General features: G+C 41.8%; 1 protein-coding gene across 1 annotated transcript in view; it reads right to left on the bottom strand.

Annotated features, from left to right (window-relative positions):
* DEPTOR (DEP domain containing MTOR interacting protein) overlaps positions 1 to 20185 on the bottom strand; it is a 77589-nt gene that overhangs the window by 21495 nt on the left and 35909 nt on the right. The window contains exons 6-9 of the mRNA XM_057368011.1: positions 7225 to 7410; positions 6492 to 6626; positions 3327 to 3397; positions 2592 to 2696 (exon numbers count right to left, since the gene is read on the bottom strand). Coding sequence (XP_057223994.1) covers positions 2592 to 2696; positions 3327 to 3397; positions 6492 to 6626; positions 7225 to 7410 — 497 coding nt within the window. The remainder of the gene's footprint in view (positions 1 to 2591; positions 2697 to 3326; positions 3398 to 6491; positions 6627 to 7224; positions 7411 to 20185) is intronic.

Genomic DNA, 20185 nt, shown 5'->3' with positions numbered 1-20185 from the left:
TGCCACTGCCACTGCGTGCGGGCAGAGCTCTGCCCCGAGCTCATTGAGCTTTCTACTCAGATTCCCAACTCACAGCACTTTGGAGCAGGCCAAGAGCCCGGCCAAGGTCAAACTGAAAGCAAGCCACCACTGAACCCAGCAGGTAGGTTGAGCCTGAAATGTTTACTGCTTTCTGTAACACATGGCAGAATTTTAAAGGCACAAACAGAGGTCCTACAATGAGATTGCAAGCAGCAGTTCTCTCTCAACACTATGTCCAGCACAATGCAAAGACAGGAAAATAGTGCTCTCCAAAAGAGGCAAGTGCAAAATCACCAGCTTTACAAATAAAGACACTTATAAAAACAATTACAGTGGATGCATCTCCTTAGGAGGAAAATCCCTGCTGCTACTGCCAAGAACTTCTCTACAAACTGCAATGCCAAGGCTTGGCTCTTCTTCAAAATCTTGCCCTTTTCATCATCGCCAACTCCCCTTGTTAGCGCTTCTTTGGTGTAGCACTCCTTTGCAGACAAAAGCCTCTTGGACCAGCCCACTAGAAGTTACCATGCCCAACAGCCTATTTTCAAAATCCCCTTCCTGCAGCTTCCACACAGGAGAATGTTTAATTTCAAGGAGCTGTCATCTAAAGCCTGTCATTTGATTCCTTTATATTCGCCAGATTGAGGAGTTCTGTAAACAGATGGATTAAGTGACATAGATTTTTTTTTTAAATTTCAAATACTGCACTATGATTTACATACTTATTGCCATGGGAACATCTCAACAAAAGCCTTTATTTTCAAAGAAAACACCATTTCTTCACTAGGCTGAAGGTATTCAGCATTTCCAAAAATGGGGCAACAACTTTTGTGTCTAAAGTGGGCCTCATCGCATATACRGCTATACATTTTTATGTGCAATTCTGCTCTGAAAAACGAATTCATACAAAGATAACTGTTTTGGAAACAATCAGATCCGTCCTTGTGTAAAATCAAGGCAATATATCCCAGTTTTACAACACCGTTTGCTCCCCTCAGGAGAATGGACTATTTTACTTTCTTCTGTCTTGAATGGTTCAGGTAGACCTCTGCAACCCCATGGGATTTTACATAGGACACCACAGTGATGTTGTCAGGTTTCAGAATTGCTCCACTTTACTGCTAACTTCTATATTCAGAGAATAAAAGGTGMTGAAAAATACTAAATTACTAAGTTCAGTATCTAGAACATACACATGAGTTCATTTATCATTTTTAAATTTAGGTGCTTTAAGTTTTAGGCAAGATTATTATTTGAAAATTATATTCTTCATAAAAAAAATTGTAACTGTATATTATATTTAGGTGTTGTATAAAACATATAAAAAAWTTCCAGCTCCTTCAGAATTCAAGCTGTTTGCCAGGAGGATGTGTCTGGGTGCTGCATGCACCAACAAGTTCTGCAGCTGCCATTCCCTGTCCCAGGGGTTTTGCCTAACTGTAYTAAAAAAAAAAAAAAGTTTCAAAGACAGTATGTTCTTGAAAGTTTCATTTAAAAAAGAATCATCAGCCAGAGAGCAGAAACCCCTGTTGTGYACTTGCTAAGGAGGGTCCCATGGCAGTGCAGTGGGCAGAATGTGCATTCCTGGAGCTGAAGCCTCCAGCCTGGTGGGTGTGAATACACAGATGAAAGGCAGCTGGGATGAGTGTGATGGGGAAGAGATATGAATTAGAAGGCTACACAAAATTCATAGCAAACTGGGCTGCATGTGGAATACACCTGAAACCTTCATCTGGCTTGCTGCCATACAATAATGCATGGCATAAACTGGTAATTTAATCTTTCTGGCCATTGCAGCAGGTGTAGCAGCTAATTTAATTTTCTTGCTTTTATCTGTAATTAGCATAATAGCTCTCCTTTMTTTTTCTCTTTGTACAAGGCAAAGATTAATTCATAGATATATGMAGGCTGTGATCCAATCCCACAGGTAAGTCTGCATTAGCAATATAAAAGCTAAAGCGGAATGTGTATTTATTGATTATTAAATCATGTATGAAACTATTTCAGCCCTTCATGAAATATKAAAGTATCATCCGTTGGTCTTTCCAAATTGTCTTGAATCGTRACTGCTTTACAGTGAACAATGGGCTATGCTAGCTTCGCTTCCACCAGGTATGTCTGACTTTGCCTCTTCCTCTACAGGTAAAGTCCAAAAGCTACATACCAGCAATCACATAAATACAAAGTAAAGAGGGAAGCTAAAATTGTACAGAGTTGAAAAAAAACCCATGAAAATTAAAAAAAAAAAGAAGTCAAGAAAACAGAATACCACCACCACCAAAAGCAGCCAACCACATGAATAAAAACCCACCCCAAAAAGGGAAAAGGTTAAGAAAGCAACYTGGAAAGGATAATCGAGTCTCATGTGAAAAAGCAACTTCAAGAATCTCAAGGACAGAAGAAAAATAGGAGGGAGTTGAAAGGCAGCAGAACTCACTGTGCAAAAATGCYTGAAACCGAGACAAAGGCTGGAAACAAAAGCACCTCTCCCTCCCCAAATACAGGCAGCCCAAGACTTTCACGGAGCAGCACAAATTCTCCTGGGAAATTACCCTGTTTTGAAAACCCACCTTCATCCCCGCTGCAGCTGCTGGCCCACTGGGATCCACGGCCTGGATGTGGCAGGGTTTGCTCCCCCTCACCACAAAGCCCCAGCCCACAGCATCACCAACGATCTGGAAAGAGGAAAGGACGTGGTCACTTTCAAGCAGCTCCATGAAATTCACGGGGGCAACTTCTAAATGGTCGAAGATACAATTTCAAAATCTCTATACTTCCAACACAGAGTACAGGCTGCTCATGGGACTCATGGGAAAGGCTCTATCGAAATGATTCCTCTTGCTTTTAATGAACTATTTTTTGTTGAATTAGGAGGCTGTAAAAGCAATGCTTCCAATGACTAGGTTCCCAAATGTCTTTAAAGAAAGGCTCTAACAATGTCTGTGAGTTAAAATTTCTGTCCCATCATATAGAAGGACCCTGGCAGAAAACTTTATTTGGGTAGGTGATCACTCCTGCACAGCAGGAGCACCAAGCTCAGATGAGTTTGTGTGATACAAATGTTGTTGCCTTTATGTAATTTTACACACCTTTTAAATCAGCAGTATCACACTGTCATAAGGACAGGATAAACAATGCTGAATCAGACGTGAAATTTGTGGAAGTACTGCTAATGGAATTTTGGATTTTAAAGTACAAACCTCATCAAATGCAAATAAGCTCTAATTATCCCATCAGAAAATGTCTGTTTGGATTGCTCTATGCATACAACATGCAGAAAACAAAGAAAAATACTGGAGACATACCGTAAAAGTTTTTCTAACATATGGAGCTCCAGGCATCAAGAGCTCATCAGCAGTCACAGGTCTCTTTAATACTGTGGAGGTACAGAAATGAATATTCAGTAAAAACAGTCCTCTGGAGTTTCTCCTAATAAATAAAATCCAGTGTTGGGATACGTCTTTTTGGTCCCACTTCCCAAACATACTTTCAGCTCTTGCAGCCTTGCTTAAAAGTAGTAAGAGAACCAAGGAAAAGCTTGCTCAGAATAACTCTGAGCATAAATGATGAGATCTTTGGAAAATTGGGRCATTTAACCAACAGATTTTGTTGTCTGCAATCAAAATCCCCTAAACATTATCACAAGAATCAGAAGTGGCTTTTCCTGTGTCCAATGTTGAAAGAAGTGACCAACCTTCCTGGCATGGAGMAGCTTTCCTTCCCAGTTYAYTGTGTGCTTTGTTGGGKGCTCTCTGCTATTTCATCTGAGTCRGGTTTGAATCACAGAATTAAGCAACAAAAAAATCCTGCTTGGGTGAGGAATTATCTCAAGAGATTTCTGCAACTGTAGGCACAGATTTATGACTCCCATGTTATCCAGGGACAGACTAGATAAGCTACAGCTGCCTGGGATTTAAATGAATGGAAATACCAGTAAGTTTCTGCAGGTCCCCACTGCCTTCATATGTAATGGCATGATTTTCCTCTGAACAAATTAAATTTAAAATTCTGCCAAATCAAATCAATACCATTCCATGTACAATTTTTCATCCGTCCATAAATGCTTCACAAGATAAAGGACATCATAAAGATATATGTTCACCCTATTTGCCTCCTTCACCCTTAAAATTATGGACAGTTTTCTTTTAGTGGTAAATAACTTTGACAGCATCTGTCTTTTCAGTCACAGGTGGGAGACAAAATTTCCCACAGATGGTATTTGAAGACATTCTTGACTTTGTTAATGACATTCATGGGAGCAGAGAGAATTCTAGCACACAAACGGATACTTTTTTTTTTTTTTACTTTCCCATGCATTTTGACCAACTGTCATAGAGCCAGTGTTACACTTTGCAGAGCRTGTCTCTGCAGTGAAAAAACAGAACGATTGTGCCCATTTGACAAGTCAGAATCAGGTAAATCATGCATGCAGGGCTCCCTTATGTACGTCCCTTCATTACACCYCCAGAATTTTTTTTTTGTTTGATGGTTGTTTTTCTACATGATTGGCCAAGTCATGATCTGGGTGTTTTTTAAGTGTTTGCCTGCAGGAGAGCCCGTCTGACAATAAATACACCTCTGCCTTGTGTTTATTAACACGTAGTTTAGCAACACGCTCTGGGTCTGGATAGCAGGAAGCTATTTGTRAATAAAGTCTCTTTATAGTCAGCAGAAGAKKAAAAAWTTCTCATAACATTTRCATCTGACAGYTTTACATTAACCTATTCAAGCTGAYGTGTGGATTTGTACTTGTGCTCTGGGAGAAATAACCCTACATTGCCAGTAATTGTATAATTCTTAAAAATCAATCTGTTTATAAGCCCATTGCTGTCTTCTTTCGAATATGAGTMTGTTAAAGCTACTCAGAGTTTGAAAACTAGTCCTAAGGGAAAATTTCCTCTAAAAAATTTATGCAAGAGCAACATCAGCCTGTTCCTTTTCTTCCAGTGTTGTGTAATCAACTGCATTAAAATAAACTTGTTCTCACTACTCACAGACTGACACTTCATATAAAATCAGAACCATAAATGWACGGAATAGTTGGCATACTTCAGATAACACACCCATTCATGGATAGCACATGAGTGCTGTTTTATCTGTCTACAAAATTTTCAGGGTTGTAATTAGTGTACTGGGGACAAACAGCTCCCCACACAAAACCAACCAGAGTGTTTCTGGGAAATATACCTGAGATATTCTGCCAAAACATGATCCTGTGGCACCTTTCATATAGGGCCAAGCCCCTTGCACAAAGGGGTGAGCATATTGGAAGGTGGTGTTGAACACCCAACAGAAACACACTCCGAGGATGAAATGGCCACTAGAACTGAGAGATTTCCTTTGCTGGGCAGGTCTGCTGTTGGCTTCTGAGCATATAATCCTGCTGAGTCCTTCCAATTATTCTAGTTCAGAATTTCATACTGAATTCCCAGCAGAGCCTAAGGAGAGGGAAGGAAATGTGCTAAAAGGAGAGAGAAGGCAAATATCCTTCCCTTTCTGACGGCCACTCTGCACAGCAGGAGTGAAATGCACTTTAGTCCGCTCATCTCCGGAGTTAATGGTCAATGTTTGGAACAGCATTCACCCAGTGCTTGAGGCACTCTCTTGTAATCACTCYAAACAGCATCCCTCTGAAAGCAAGGATTACACATATCCACTGAAGCCTTATCCCATTCTACAGTACTCCCCACACCACTAGCAGAGACTTGGTGAATTTGAAATAGTAAAGAACAAAAAGGGCAGCAGAGACTTTGTTTGATATTCACGGCTGTTTCTGAGGGAAACAGAGAGGCTGAAATAATATCTATCTTGGTCTGTTTTTCCCTTCCCAGATGTACAGTAAGAAACAATTTTAAGTGAACTGTGAAAGAATGGGTGTGTTTAACCTTTCGGCGTGGGATAGGAAATCCTTTCAAAAGGAAAATAAGCTTCAACACTATTTCTACCTTCTGAAACAGACCAGTGTTAAGACTTAAAACAAATGAAAATGTTCAAATGGGCTCTGACAGGCTGAAACAATGCTGCCTCAGTGGTTTTTAGAGGCTGCTGTTTTCTGAGAGGTGTTATTTCACAGCAGCCCAAGCGGTCACTGGATAGTTAAATTCTCTGACTTGCACCAAAAGAATGTCTCTAGGAGGAGATTTGAATCGGTTCAGAGCTTGGCAGTGAAGAGGCTAATCTAGGCCTCTGACTGCATGTCCTCCTAAGAGATAAACTGCAGCTCAAACCACAACTTGGACTTGACACAGAGATTACTGAAGGCAGGCGTCTGGCTTGTGTTCAACAGGACTTCAGGCTAGAAGATGATAATAGTTCCCTCTGGCCTACAAAACCTGTGACTCTGTGAATTTTTAATGTATTCTTGGAAACACAAGCTTAGGCGTGATGATAGGCATTCTTCACATCGCCTTCTCCCCRAAGAGATGTCTGCACCCTGCCTGCTGAGCATTGTAAGCCATGCTGGTGCTCACCAGATTTGGGGTTGCAGAGCACAGGGGGACTGCTGCTGAGCGTTGGGCTGCTGCTGAAGTACCCGCTGCTGCCACAGCTACTCATGCTGCTCCTCCGCACTGCCGACACGATCTTTATCTCCTTGGTGGGACTCACTACAAGCAGGGAAAAAGCAGAGAAAGGGAGCTGGTGTCAGTTATTAAGCCATATACTTTTTTTTTTTTTTTAAATGAGACAGCAACAAGCCACACTTTCACTGCCAACTGGGAATGAGTTAGTGTGTCCTACATAGTTGGACAAGTCACGCATCAGAGTAATGCTGCAACCAGCAAGATGGCTGAACTGCTCCCATTGCACTGTCTTCTAAAAGGCACATGGGGAACTACGTTTTTCCAGTTTTCCTTTCACTTCTTTCAGTCTTTACCAGATATTGCCGTACACAAATGCTGGAGGGTTCCTTTCTCCCACTTTTCATCTTCTTGGAAAGTCTACATAGAATATATGACAAATTACTTTGAGCTTGGGGTACTTTAAYCAGTTCATTTTGATCAGATTCTGAAATGCTATTGATACCGATACACTCCAGAGAGCTATAGATTTGGTAAACTCAGTGAATGGACAATGCCTATGAACAGGGACACATAACAACCAGCCCTGCTTTTTTTTTTCTAACACTGAAATGCCTTGTCCAAAACCAATTTTTTAACATTCCATGGAGTCACTCTTCATGCAGCAGTATAATTAGTGAGTCACCTGAGAGAAAACTGGTGTGTTTCCTGTTGTCATGGTTCTGTTTGCGCAGGCAAAATGGGCTGTCATGGCTTTCTGGCATCAAGCGAGATTTCTCAGTGAGGAGCTCCATTAATCGCCGCCGCCGGCGGAAATTCATTCTGCACTGGTAGAGCAAGTTGCTGTCCATAAAATGGTGCTTGTTGGACACTGGGAAAAGAAATGGATAGAAAATCTGTGCCTGGTAGGACTGAAATCCAAGCCTAGCCATGTACACTACAGACCTGGCTGTAAGGAAGCAATGCTCAGAGCTCTCCTCTTACACTGTACAGGCTCAGAAGGAGGAGGAAGGTGGTCAGCTTCACATGGGTGGCTTCAATATAAACCCTTTATTGCAACAATTACAAAGTAGGAATTGCAGTGACAAACGTTGAAAGGAATCTTTTACACTACCTTGATAAATTATGTGCACTTCTTATTGCCAAGTGGAAACAGAAGCACTTTGCCTCTCCATGGCAGGTTGCATAACAGTCCCCCTGCATGCACGCTTCCTCAATATGCCGCTTGCTTCTGCTGGTCACTACAGACCAGACTTTGCTCCTTATGTCAAGTTTTGTGTAAATTCATCAGTATAGGACAGCCCCTGGGARCTCTGTCCAACTACCTTGCTCAGAGCTATAGGGCAGCAAAGAATCAAGACCTGTGTGTATTTCCTCTGTCTTGTTCACCACAGACACCRTGTCCCAGACATTTCCTGCAGGCGACTTCCCTGCTCACATGGATACACAAGGTTTGGGAACAGGCACCTGGCCAAAAATCATTTCTTACAATAATGAACAAGAATCTTAATTGCAACCTGTTTTGACACTGAGAGCAAATCCCAGGCTGCTGGTGTCAGAGCAAGAGCATCAAGCCTACCCCCAGAGTGCAACATCACCRTAACGTCTGCGAGTTTGCTGCCACTGATGCTGTGTCTTAACAGCAATGAAAAATGCAGTAGCTGGATGCAGCTCTGTGCCACGTCCTGAAAGTGCTCTGATTCCTGCAGGTCCTGATTGCAGGAAAGCCCTCTGGAGTGCCCGCTGCATCAGTACTGCAGCACCCGAAACAGCTGCAGTAGGTGTTTGGCAGAATTTTTCTCCATTTTCACCCAGCTTCTGTTATCTTGTTCCACAGAAATAATTTCCACAGTCGACCTTTTCAATGAAGAATACAGATTCTGGATTTACCTAGTTTATAAATTGCATTTCTTGCAACACTGAATCATAAGAACTGGTGGGCTATAGATCTTTATGTGTGAAGTGTAAATAACAACACAGGTATGCACTGAGGTCAGTAAAGTCTTTGACTACATGACTCAGTCACACTGCAGACACAGAACTTTTGCTCTGTCCAATACATGGGGTTTAAAAGCCAGCAGAGTCCAAGGTGCTACACAAGACCCAGAGCCTGGAGCCCTGCTGGCCTGCTYTCTCTTCATTCTCATCCCCCACGCAGTCTTTCTTGCTCTCATCCCTTCTTAACACCTCCCTGTATCTCAGATTATTCTTCATGGACCCCACAGAACTATACCACACATGRCAATCTTACAGAATAGGCTGTATTGACACATAAACTGCCAGTAAGTCATTTGATGTTTGTCATTTGTGAGCTAAAGAAATAACCTTGAAGAAGAAAAAGTCCAGTCACCTTCTCCAGGGATGTCAAGTCACCCAGACAATAAGGAGGATGCCAGTCCTAGATATGATCCTCACGGCATCTTCTATGTGGATGCAGAAACTGCCTTACAAGGTCAGACCATCTTGCAAACAAGCATGTCCCTTGCCTGCCTGGGGCACTGTCAGAGGCCACTGTCTGTACAAATGGATTTCTGCCTTTGGGACRCAAGGAATAACCAGGACACAGGAACTTTCTGAACTGCACCTGCTTGTGCYCAAGCTGCCTCACAGACCATCTGCCCCAGAGCTGCACAGCTCAGGCTSTAAGGCATCCCTTAGATTGCCTGGCTCTGTCAAAGGTCTTTGGAAGAGTCAGTGCTACTTGGTTTTTGTCTGCTTCAGTTTGGTGCTGTGTCCTCAGGGATTCAAAATGGTTTTTTTAAGCCAAATTTAGCATCGCAAGTGACTCATTACTTATTGCAGGCACACACTGCTGCTGTGCTCCCCATTTTGGATACACATCATATGCACTACTATGAAACAACCCTTACTAACAATCACTGGTTTTGAAGAAAGGAAGTCGAGGAGGAGAGATCTGGAGATTTGCCTACATCCCCAAAAGGATTCGTTATTAGAGGCAGAGTTAGTACGTAGGTGTTCACAGCTACCAGTTTCATTTTAAGATCACTGACACAATAAATAAAAGTAGCAATATCTATCAATATCTTACAACATTATTAGAATAAGGTAATTTAAAGACCAAAAAAAAATTTTTTTTGAGGCCATGGCAAACTCAGACTTAAAAAGGCAAGCTCTATTTATTCAGCACTACTGTGATTCTTCATYGTAAATGAAAGAGGGCTCCACAAATGCTCCACTGGAAACAGAACTACTGTGGCCAACTATTCACAAKGCAAAAAGTATAAATATGGTTTCTGAGTCCAGTTAAATATTATGACACCACAGCTTTTAACTAAAATTATTCTGTTATTTGTGTCATTAACTGAAGTGCTCTGAGKGTATTCAGAAATCACAATAATCACAGATAAACACACATTCGTGCTGCAGACATTGTCAAGCATTCTGAAATTCAAGAATTACTGACCATGAAACTAGATAATGTAAACATTTTTATGCCAAGATACTGAACATATTTTAGAATAACAATACTTGTTTTGACTGAAATATTGTAATATTTATATATTAAAACAACAACGCTTAGGTTTTCCATTGAAKTAATTAATGTCTGCTGTAACTATTTTAATCCACAGAAGGGAAAATTTTCTGCAATAAATGTATGCAAGTGGAAAAGCTAAGTCCAATGACTGTGCTGGAGAATATTTGTATATGATTTACACAACGAAGGGTTTGCAGCTGAAATGCTTGTGACAAGTAGCATCAGTATAGAATGTGGAGTGCTCCTTGAATTCCATAATTTAACCTCCTCATTTCTAAGGATAGTTCGCATTTCATGTGAGTGACACAGTAACAGCRTGCATCCTCAATTTGAGCAAATCAWGTGTTTGTAGCATCATGTAATTTTTTTACATATTTAAAAAGAAGCTAAAAATAGAAATATGAGTAGTATAACTCAGACTGCCTYCTTGTGCATACATCATCAAATAAAATCTCTGACCAAAATGATTACTGTGCCTCATAGGGTTGTTCGTTTTTTCTTTAATCATCTGATTTATTCATTATTTGTGMTGAAATCTCCAGGCTGTGACTGCCTAAAGATGAGTGTGTCTGGAAGGGTGTGGRAATAGGGATTTCCAGACCATGGGTCAGAAGGAAGAGGTTGAGGAGGGGGAGGAAGACATGGGTGCTGGCTGCCTATGAAAGCACTCCTCAGGTGCAGTGGCTGACTTTCTGCAAGAACCAGCAGCTGCACTTGCCCTTGTCTTTGGTAAATCACACTCTGTGAATGCTGGCTGCAAACACAGAAGGCTGGGTTTGTTMCACTGGCACAGGTGCAGCCACGGGTGCTCAGCTCAACTGCTTCAGGAGCCCACATTTTGCTGCAAGCAGCAGAGAAAAGTGGGAGTGAGAAGCTTTTCCAAATCGATGGCAGAATGCTGAGAGGGCTGCACGGACTTGCCCAGGAGTGGTTTCTTTAAAGGTAATGTAGAGGTTGTTACCTCTGGGCGTTGACTCAGAGGCAGTAGCAGATAAACTTGACAAGGCTCTTGCTCCAGGTATCTGCACCTCTCACAGAAGCTGCTGGTCCAGATAGGGATTGACATTACTGCTCCTGAATTAGTTCACTGCCCTTCACGGTGCAGCGTAGRAAGGCAAGCTGGCACCCATTTCAGTTTGCCTTTAATAGGGACCATGGCTGCCAAGTGTCAGGAACTGTGTTTGTAAATTATGAGGGTGATGCAAAGAGCGAGGTGGGGGTGATTTCATGTTTTTCCTTCCAATTTAATTCAGGTTCCTTCATGTGGCAACACGCTCAATGTTACAATGTGCACCTTATGCAACAGAAAGACATGTACCAAAGAGAGTAAGGTAAAAATATGGTGACTGCCAACCTCCAAAACCATAAAGTACACAAGAGCATTTATGGTCCTGGAAGGAAAGRACCTAACACTAACACACAGTCATCAATGTCAAACTTTGGAGGCAGGGTCACAACCCACCAGTCTAATCTCCCACATAATACACAGGCCACAAACCTTCACTCAGAAATATAATTTTAACAACTATCTTTTAATCTTATAAAATATTTCATTTACTCATACTTTAAAGACTGTATTGACCACTTTATTCTTCCCCTTACAAGCTATTCAAGCTTTCAGTTGCTTTCCTTGCCAGACAATAAAGATTAATTTCAAAGTTGAATCTGCTTAAATTTAGCTGCTAATCCCTGGATTTTGACACACTTTCATTAGAAAATTATGTATGATCTGGTCGAAAATCTTTCCAAAGAAGTCTGTGAAGAGATTAAGCCAACACTCAAATGTCTCTTTTATCAACTGAATAAATACTACCCCTAAATTCTGACCTTTTTCTAGCCCTCCTTGAGTCCTCTTTGGAATTCATCCTTCCTAAAAATCCACCTATCATAACTGCGTGCCCACAATTACAACCTCACTCCCCTTTTTTTACTGGCTGTTGTCCTGGCACATCCCAGGCTCACAGTTACTACTGCACTGTACTGCACAAATAGCATCAAATGGGAATAATTTGTGCCCTGCACAGCACCCTCCTTTCCCTGCACAGCACTGCTCTGCAGCAGCAAGTGGAGCCTGCATTTTCATTTCCTAGATGTATTGCCTTGTAGTTATACCATTAGTTATACAAAAACCCCATCTCTTTTGGGGTAACAACATTTAATTAAWAGAGTTCAATTATTTGTTTACTGTCTCATCTATCCCCAGAGTTTGCACATTTCACTGCCAAGGGTTTTAGCYGGTCATTCACCATTTACATTACTGTCGAGAAGAGAAAAATCAGAATATTTATTTTGGATTTTCTCGGATTGGGAGCACTTAATGTTGCAGCTTTTGTTGTTCTTGTGYCTGCCTGCCTCACAGTTTCTGTTGGGATACATAAAATATAAATAGTAACATCCATGCAAATCTTCTTTCAGCTTCTGATTCTGACATAAAATCCCAGGATCTGCATGGAGCTCAAACAGCCTTTTCTTTTTCACTTTTTCAAGGAGGCTGATGTACAGCAGAGATAGAAATATTAGCTTTACAGTGATTTCATAGAACCGAGGAAGGTTTAGAAAGGACAAAAGCCTATTTTAATAAATGGTATGACTCATGCCTGAAAAATCAGGCCATTTTCATAACTGGCTTTTCCCCCAAATCCCTCCCACCACTTCAATTCCCCATGATTTTTAGCGCTGATAATCTGTGTACATCTCCACCGCGGTGATTAATGCTTTCTACCAGCTGAAAGCTGCAGTCCCCAGTAGGACACATCCAGTGAGGCACTCCAGCTGCTCTGCACGTCCCCARAAACAACACTGTCACCAAGCAGGCTCACGGCTGGAGCCAGGGAACGGCTGTTCCATGTTGAGGGAGCAGTGGGAAAGAGATCAAAGTTCCACGAGGAGCCAGATGAGCAGCTTTCTCAAGACAGCAGAGGACACACTGAAGTGTGTGCTTGTTTGTTTGTGTGAGAGGGTGCTYGTGCTAGGGTTAAGAGGAAGACATTATAAAACATGAGCAGTGTGTATGGATTTTTCAGTGTGGATATGTCATATCTTTCTCCACTTAAAGACAAAAGCAGCATGGAACTCTTTCCAGCACTGCAMAACACATTTCCAAGCCTTTCACTGCACAAGGCAGCAGTCCCAGTTTATTCAAAAGTACACTTTATCTTTTTAATGAGGTAGTTTCCTCTATTAAAATAATGTGAAATGCAGTTTGAAGTTGCAGGAGATCATTCTAGACCTTCACTATGACTGGCTGCAATAGTCTGTGCCTTCGTATTGCAAGATGATTATACCAAGATGATTATTTTGACCTCTGGAGTGGCAGGATATTGCCCCAAAAGATCTGACGTCATGCCAAGAACAAATGCAGGATGATGAGACATTYGCTGACAGGCTGCAGGGGCTGGAGGGGCCTGGGGGATTATCTGACAGAGAGCACAGCCTGAGCTGCTTCCACCTGCACCCAGAGTGTGCYCAGGGAAGGGATTGGCTCCCACTCCACTCTATTTTGTTTTCTTGCTCCCCTCTCCAAAGCAGAAGCAGTGTTTAAAAGGGAAGGAAACAAATCAACACTATAAAACACTTGTTCCTTAAAAYGCCTCCCTCCATGGATAGTACACAGCTTGCTGAGCCAGCCTCCTCTGTGCCTCAGGCCTTTGGCCAGGCCAGTTTTGGTCCCTTGCCAGGGAAACAGTGGAAGTGTGCGTCCACTTTGGCTTTCAGAGAGCGATGGTGAGTCCGTGGGCTTGGCAAACACTGACACAGGGCGGCTGCGCAGTTTTCAGCCAGTCCTCACCCCCACACTGCCCACCTCTGCCAAATGACCCTGCCACTCCTGCACTGCCCCTCTTCCACTCCTGCCTTGCACCAACACACACGTGGCTGCAGGAGAGGAACTGGCACTGTATTCGGCACTGGACAATGCTTTTCCCACTCCGTTCACAGCCTTCCTGTTTTTCTGCTAATCTGGCACTGCAAATGCATTTTAATAATGGCACCTATTCAGATYAGTTTCCTTTTACACATTGATGAATTCCACCTGCTTGGATCGCCCACAAATCCAGGGAGAGAGASTACAGATGTTCAGTGAGCACTGAGCCCTGGATCTTGAGTCTTGGATTCCCTGCACTGAATAAACACRCTTGTATTTCCACCTTTTATGAATGTTTATTTGCTACGCAGACTGCAGATAAGCCCACCTGTGAATGTATTCAACCATCACATTAAACTCTCAGCAGTGCAGCTGTACTAAACTGTATTTTTTTCTTATTTGGATTACAAGGAATTCACTTTGAAAAGAAAATGCATCTAAGCTTGAACTGCTCTTGTTTCCACTGATCCTCTCATATAAAACTGCAAGGCAGGTTCTGGCCCTGAAATACAAAATCCAAAGAGCTGTTCCAGCTCATCCTACTAAGGGCGAAGCCAGTAAGCATGTCCAGAAATAAATAGGTCCTGGAACTGTAAGCAGGTCCAGGAAAAAAAAGCTGTGCTTTAACTACAGCACTCTGAATGATAACTAGGGAAGGCTTTCTTAGCTGCTTCAATGAACTGGGGTATATTAATGTAGTCCAAAAATAGTATAGAAAACTTGTAGACCGTCTTTAAAGCATCAGGATGATAGTAGAAAACTGTCAAAAGTTTCTTGGAAACTGAAATTCAGAGTATCCTGTTCTGATCAGTGCATTAACATRTTATTTCTGCTGCCTTAAAATAGGTATGTAGATAAGCATTTCTACATGCATTTTGTCTTTCCAGCCAGTTTGTCATCTATTTTCAAATACACACAACTTATTCTAGCATGAAAAGCCAGTGTTGAATCGCACACATTTCAGCAGGCTTTTTGGTTTGTATATGAGGATTTATYGTCTTTAATTTAGTAAGTTTACAGAACATAGCCAACTGCTTTTCTTTGCTTCCAAATAAAGTATGGAAAGTACAGTCTGTGGCAAGGGAAGCAGAAGATGAAAAGGCCCATCTGGGTATTTCTTTTTTTTTGTTGCAGCTGTTACAAACTGAAATCCATTCTCTGTCAGAAAAATAGAATTCAATAGTTAATATGAAGAGAATTTTTCATATGTTATTTGCATAAAGCATAGAGCACGTGGCTCTTTCAAATCCATTCCTGCTGTAGATAAAAACTGCAAGAGCACAATGAGAAGCTGACAGACTAAGGAGCTGGGAGTTTATASAATTACATACAAAGTTCTTATTCTTTGACTTTTTACAAGGGAAAAATCAYGAAAAATATGCAAAGTGGTCTCCAGATTTAGCATAAGCAGCTGAATTACTGTGGGTAAGGTTACTGTCCCTACACGTGGGAACTACCAGGAAAGAGCTGCCACACAAACAACTCAGTGCTTCTGCCTGGCATCAGCACAGGAGCAACAGGACTTACAGTAAAAACAAAGCTGTGCTGCAGGACATCAAAGACTAACTGAATGCTTGTGTTTTACTGAGATAATTCAAGGTGTCATCTGTAAAAATGTGATGTTTTGTAATTTTTAGCATAATGAAAGCTTGCCTATGTCCAAGAGCTGATGTGATCCAGGTTTTGGATCAACTAGAAAAATTGTATTAGAAAATACATGTGTTAATTTTGGATGAGAAAGCAAACGATCAGTTAAGTCAAGGATTTATGGTATGGTTCAATGATACTTATAAACTGCTATCTGTAGTTGATATTTCCAAGAAAGGTGTCCCAAWGGGAAATCTTGAATTTAGGGAGCGTATATTTCACATACATGGCAAGTTTTCACTTACAAAGTATCAAACACCAGCTAATCATAAGTAGCTGGACAGMAAAGGTAAATACAGCAGCAAATACTTCATTATTCACAGCAATTTTAGGAGACAAGGAAAGCTTTCAACAAAAGCAAGAGAAATAATACTTTGTTAGATATTTAATCTACTTTCACAATTATAACAAACTTCCAGTTGCATCCTATCTTGATGGTTAAAACTAAATGCACTGATCATCTTCACAAAGGAAAGTCTACTGTAAAAAGKTTCAGACTCCTTGCAAAGAATAGGATAAGACTTCCCTGCAGAGACAGGGACATAGCATGTATCAACATTTATTGTTCTCCCTAAGTCGCTATAAAGTGTTTGTTTTCATCTCTCTAAGTAATTTGCACAGTGGAGTTTGCTGATAAAAGATTAACTCTTGACAGAAGATAAGCACCTGCTTCTGTCCCAAGGCAGCAGAACGTGTCTACCTTSAACACACCAGGTCTGATCAAGTGCAATTGCCTCAATAAAACCTTTTCAAGTTGAACGGTGTTTCAAAGGAGGGTGAAGGCCGAAGATACTGATAATCATGCTTACGACATCTCACCAYGTATTTATTACCATCATAAAATCCTAGCACTGATGAAATCAAATAAATGTTTACRTTGGAAAACASCTCTAAGATCAYGAAAATCGACCACTAACCTGMCACTGCCAAGTTTACCACTAAACCATATTTTTAAGTGTCACATCTACACATTCTTTARATACTTCTAGGGATGGWGACTGCACCACTTCTCTGGGCAGACTGTTCCAATTCTAGACAGCCCTTTCAGTGAAGGMATTTTTCACAATATCCAMTCTAAACTTGCACCRGTGCAACYTGAGGGTTTATTTTCTTGTTCTGCCCCTTTTTACCTGAGAGAAGAGAGCAATGAACCCACCTGGCTTCAGCCTTGTTTTCAGGGAGCTGTAGAGAGTGATAAGATCTCCCATGAACCTCCTTCTCTCCAGGCTAAACACCCCCAGCTTCCTCAGCCTTGTGCTCCAGACCCTTCCCCAGCTCCATTGCCCTTCTCTGGACTCACTCCAGCCCCTCAATGTCCTTTCTGAAGTGAGGGGCCCAGAACTGGACGCTCAGACTCACCAGTACAGGTGGTGCCAAGCACAGGGGGACAATCACTGCTCGTGCTGAMCACATTTTTTGGCCAGGATGCCATTGGCCTCCTTGGCCACCTGGGCACACACTGGCTCACGTTCACTCACTATTGACCAGCACCCCCAGCTTCTTTCCCGATGGGCACCTTTCCAGTCACTCATCTCCAAGCCTGGAGCATTGGATGGTGTTCCTTGCATCGGGTTCTTGTGACCCAGATTCAGGACCCAGCACTCAGCCTCGTTGAACCATCAATCCAGCCTGTCCAGACTCYTCTGTAGAGCCCTCCTACCTTCCAGAAGATCAACACTCCCAACCAACATGGTGTTATCCACAAAGTCACCTTTGCTGCCCTTAAACCCTTGATAAAGATCTCCTTAGTAAAGGTAATTAAGAGGACTGGCCCCAGTAATGAACCCTGGCCCCCATACCAAGCCCTSGGGAATACTCCAGGCCTGACCATCCAGCCAATATTTTTTACTCAGAGGAAAGCGCACCCATCCATACCATGGGAACATGGAACAATTTCTGCAGGAGAACACCGCGGGAAATAGTACCAAAGGCTTCACTGAAGCCTAGGTAGGCCACGTGCTTCAAAGAAGGCAACTGGTAGCCTGTTTTCTCCAAGAGTTTCTTTTACCCCTCAATTCAGGAAAACAAAGCTTTTGAGAACCCATCCCACCTATTCAGCTGCTGATCTGATCTGGGAATCCGCATCCCAACCCCCTGGAGCAGAACAAACAGCCGTGAAAAATGCTTCATGAGTTTCTGCTCAGGGAAGGTGCTGGAGGGATGAAATGTCAGGGAAGAAATGACACCAAGCACATGGACATGAAGGCCAGCAGCAGCTTGGGAAACCGCAACAACAAAAGTGACAGAATTGATCTGGCATGAGAAAATGAATTCTGCTCAGGCCCCCCTTTTTTGCAGGCTCAACAGGTGGCACACACCAGCTGTAGTACAAAGCCATCTCTGGGTGTTTGCATTTCATGATATATTGAACGGTATTCTTAAGTGTCCTATGGACTGGTTACTGCCATGGASGAAGTGCAAATATTCATCTTGCAAGTTTTAGATGCTATCTTAAGACAGCATTGGTTTCTTTTAACAGAAAGAAATACTGGTTTTTATTAATGAGATTTTTAAATTTATACTATTTATCACTGGAGATTCCGGACTTTAAAAGTTACTGCAAGGCAGACAGATGTTTCTCCATCCCTCCAGTTTTCATACTCAGTGAGTTCCTGGAGGAGGACAGGAAGACTCTGCCTGTCATGTCAGCAGAGTTCTGCTACTGTGGCTGCAGTTGCCTGATAAGTTCTGCAGCAAGGGCCATAAGCAAGTATGAGTCAAAAATTACTCCACAARAGCTCTATGAATACCCTCTTTCATCCTTGGACATCTCAGTATCTCTGTTTTCCASACTGAGAAAGGGCTGTGACTGTGTGTGGATTCTCACACTGTCCTCTGCACGCCCCCAGACAATCCTCACTTTGGCTGATCTACCTGGGAGCTGACAGATAACTTCTCCTGCTGCATGTGAATTTTGACCACAGCAGCTAATCTGTCCCATCATGCCCATATGAAGAACTAAGAATGATCCAGTTTCCTGGAGGAAAGTTTTATCTATTAATATTACCAAGCTCCACATACTTTGCTGTAGTAGACATGGGTTTTTCTACACCTGGGAAATACGTTCTATGCACCTTTTGTGTCTGCCCTTATTGTGGATCACCAAATTTATAATTTTCCCCACAATCTTTATTCCTGTATTCTRGATGAAGGCCATCAGTGTTCACAAATGCCGAGTAACTACTGGCAACTACAATCCCAASACAAGCCTTCAAGAAATGTACAATGCGTAATTCCCTGCTATTTATGGGAGGTTTATTCCATATTATGTGGGGGTACCAGTTCAGAGGAAAGGAAATCTGGGACATTTGCAAAAATGGTGGTTTGTGKGTAATGATTTAATAGAATCACAGAATATTCTGAGTTGGAAGGGAATCGAGTCGTAMTCGGAAGTGAATGGCTCATGTGGGGATCAAACCCACAACTTTGCATTCTTAGCACCAGGCTCTAACCAACAGAGCTAATCTCTGTGATTTGTATGGGCCAGTGAGATTTCGGAAGAACGCAATTCAGCACTTGAGTCCATTTCACCATTTTCACACATGGCAGGGGAAATACATATAGTTGCATATATCCAAAGAGATCAGGAATATTATTTTAAAACTGAGAATTTGATGCTTTTACAGTATTTATAAAATTCCTCTTAAACCACTCTTTTCATTKTTAGAATTAGCATCAGTGTCTGTTTCCTGTGTGAAACATGGTTTGTGTCTGACCAATTAAAGTGAAGAAAAATGTGTCAGGAAGCCATTTTGAATACAGTGGCTCAGCTGCAGAATAGAGCTTTTCTGAAAAGAGTAGCTGAAATGAAAGTCAGTATTAGTAAAAATAAATTGCGCAATTCAGTTGTGGCTGGAAAACTACTACTGAGTTTGGCAACTTGATGCAACTATTTCTATTGCTTTCCATCCCATTAGGTGGGATAATAAATACTTCAAAAGAATAATACAGCAAGCTTTGTTTTATTCCAAATTGTGGATATCAAACKATACTGCTATAAAAAGATTGCCTTTTGGACAGGAAATGTTTTATTCTCCACTCCTGTTCATTATGAGTCTTTCTGCTGGTTCTGCCAACAAGGATGCCAATTAGTGTCAAGTAACATTTTGGTACTGCTGATGAGAGACAAAACAAAGGAAGCACAGTATGGTGAGATCCATTTATGGTACTAAGACACCGAAAATATCTTCTTTTTGTTTTTAAATTGGATCTAGAACTTGGTGAGATGGGTGGGAAGGTGTTGGGGAGAGAATACCACTCCTGCCGTTATACAGTTTATATCCGTAATTCTGTACTGGAAGTTCTCGTTTCAAGCTCCCTTCTTAGAGRAAGCCAGCATTATATGAACCTTCAAAGAGCACAGACCATATCCAGTTGCTAARRTGAACCCYAAACCAGCTCTGTGTTAATTCTGCTACTACTTTCATCAATATTCCTAACACTACCTAGACAAACTGTTGCAGTGAAATTAATGWAATGTTCCCTTCACAAAGTGGAAGWGTGYACAAAGCATATTCRCATGGAATGTGCATGAAGCATGTTCAATAAATCTCAAGGACATAATTCAGTTTTTCTTTACTTATARTAAAAACGAGGTGAGGAAGATGACAGTGCTTTGGAGCAATGACCTGGCATCAAAGG

This window comes from Malurus melanocephalus, unplaced genomic scaffold, assembly GCF_030028575.1.
Source record: "Malurus melanocephalus ecotype Western Australia unplaced genomic scaffold, MMel_1.1 scaffold_3, whole genome shotgun sequence".
NCBI lineage: Eukaryota > Metazoa > Chordata > Aves > Passeriformes > Maluridae > Malurus > Malurus melanocephalus.
The sequence above is the reverse complement of the archived record's forward strand: the minus strand, read 5'-3'. Positions and strand labels throughout refer to the sequence as shown.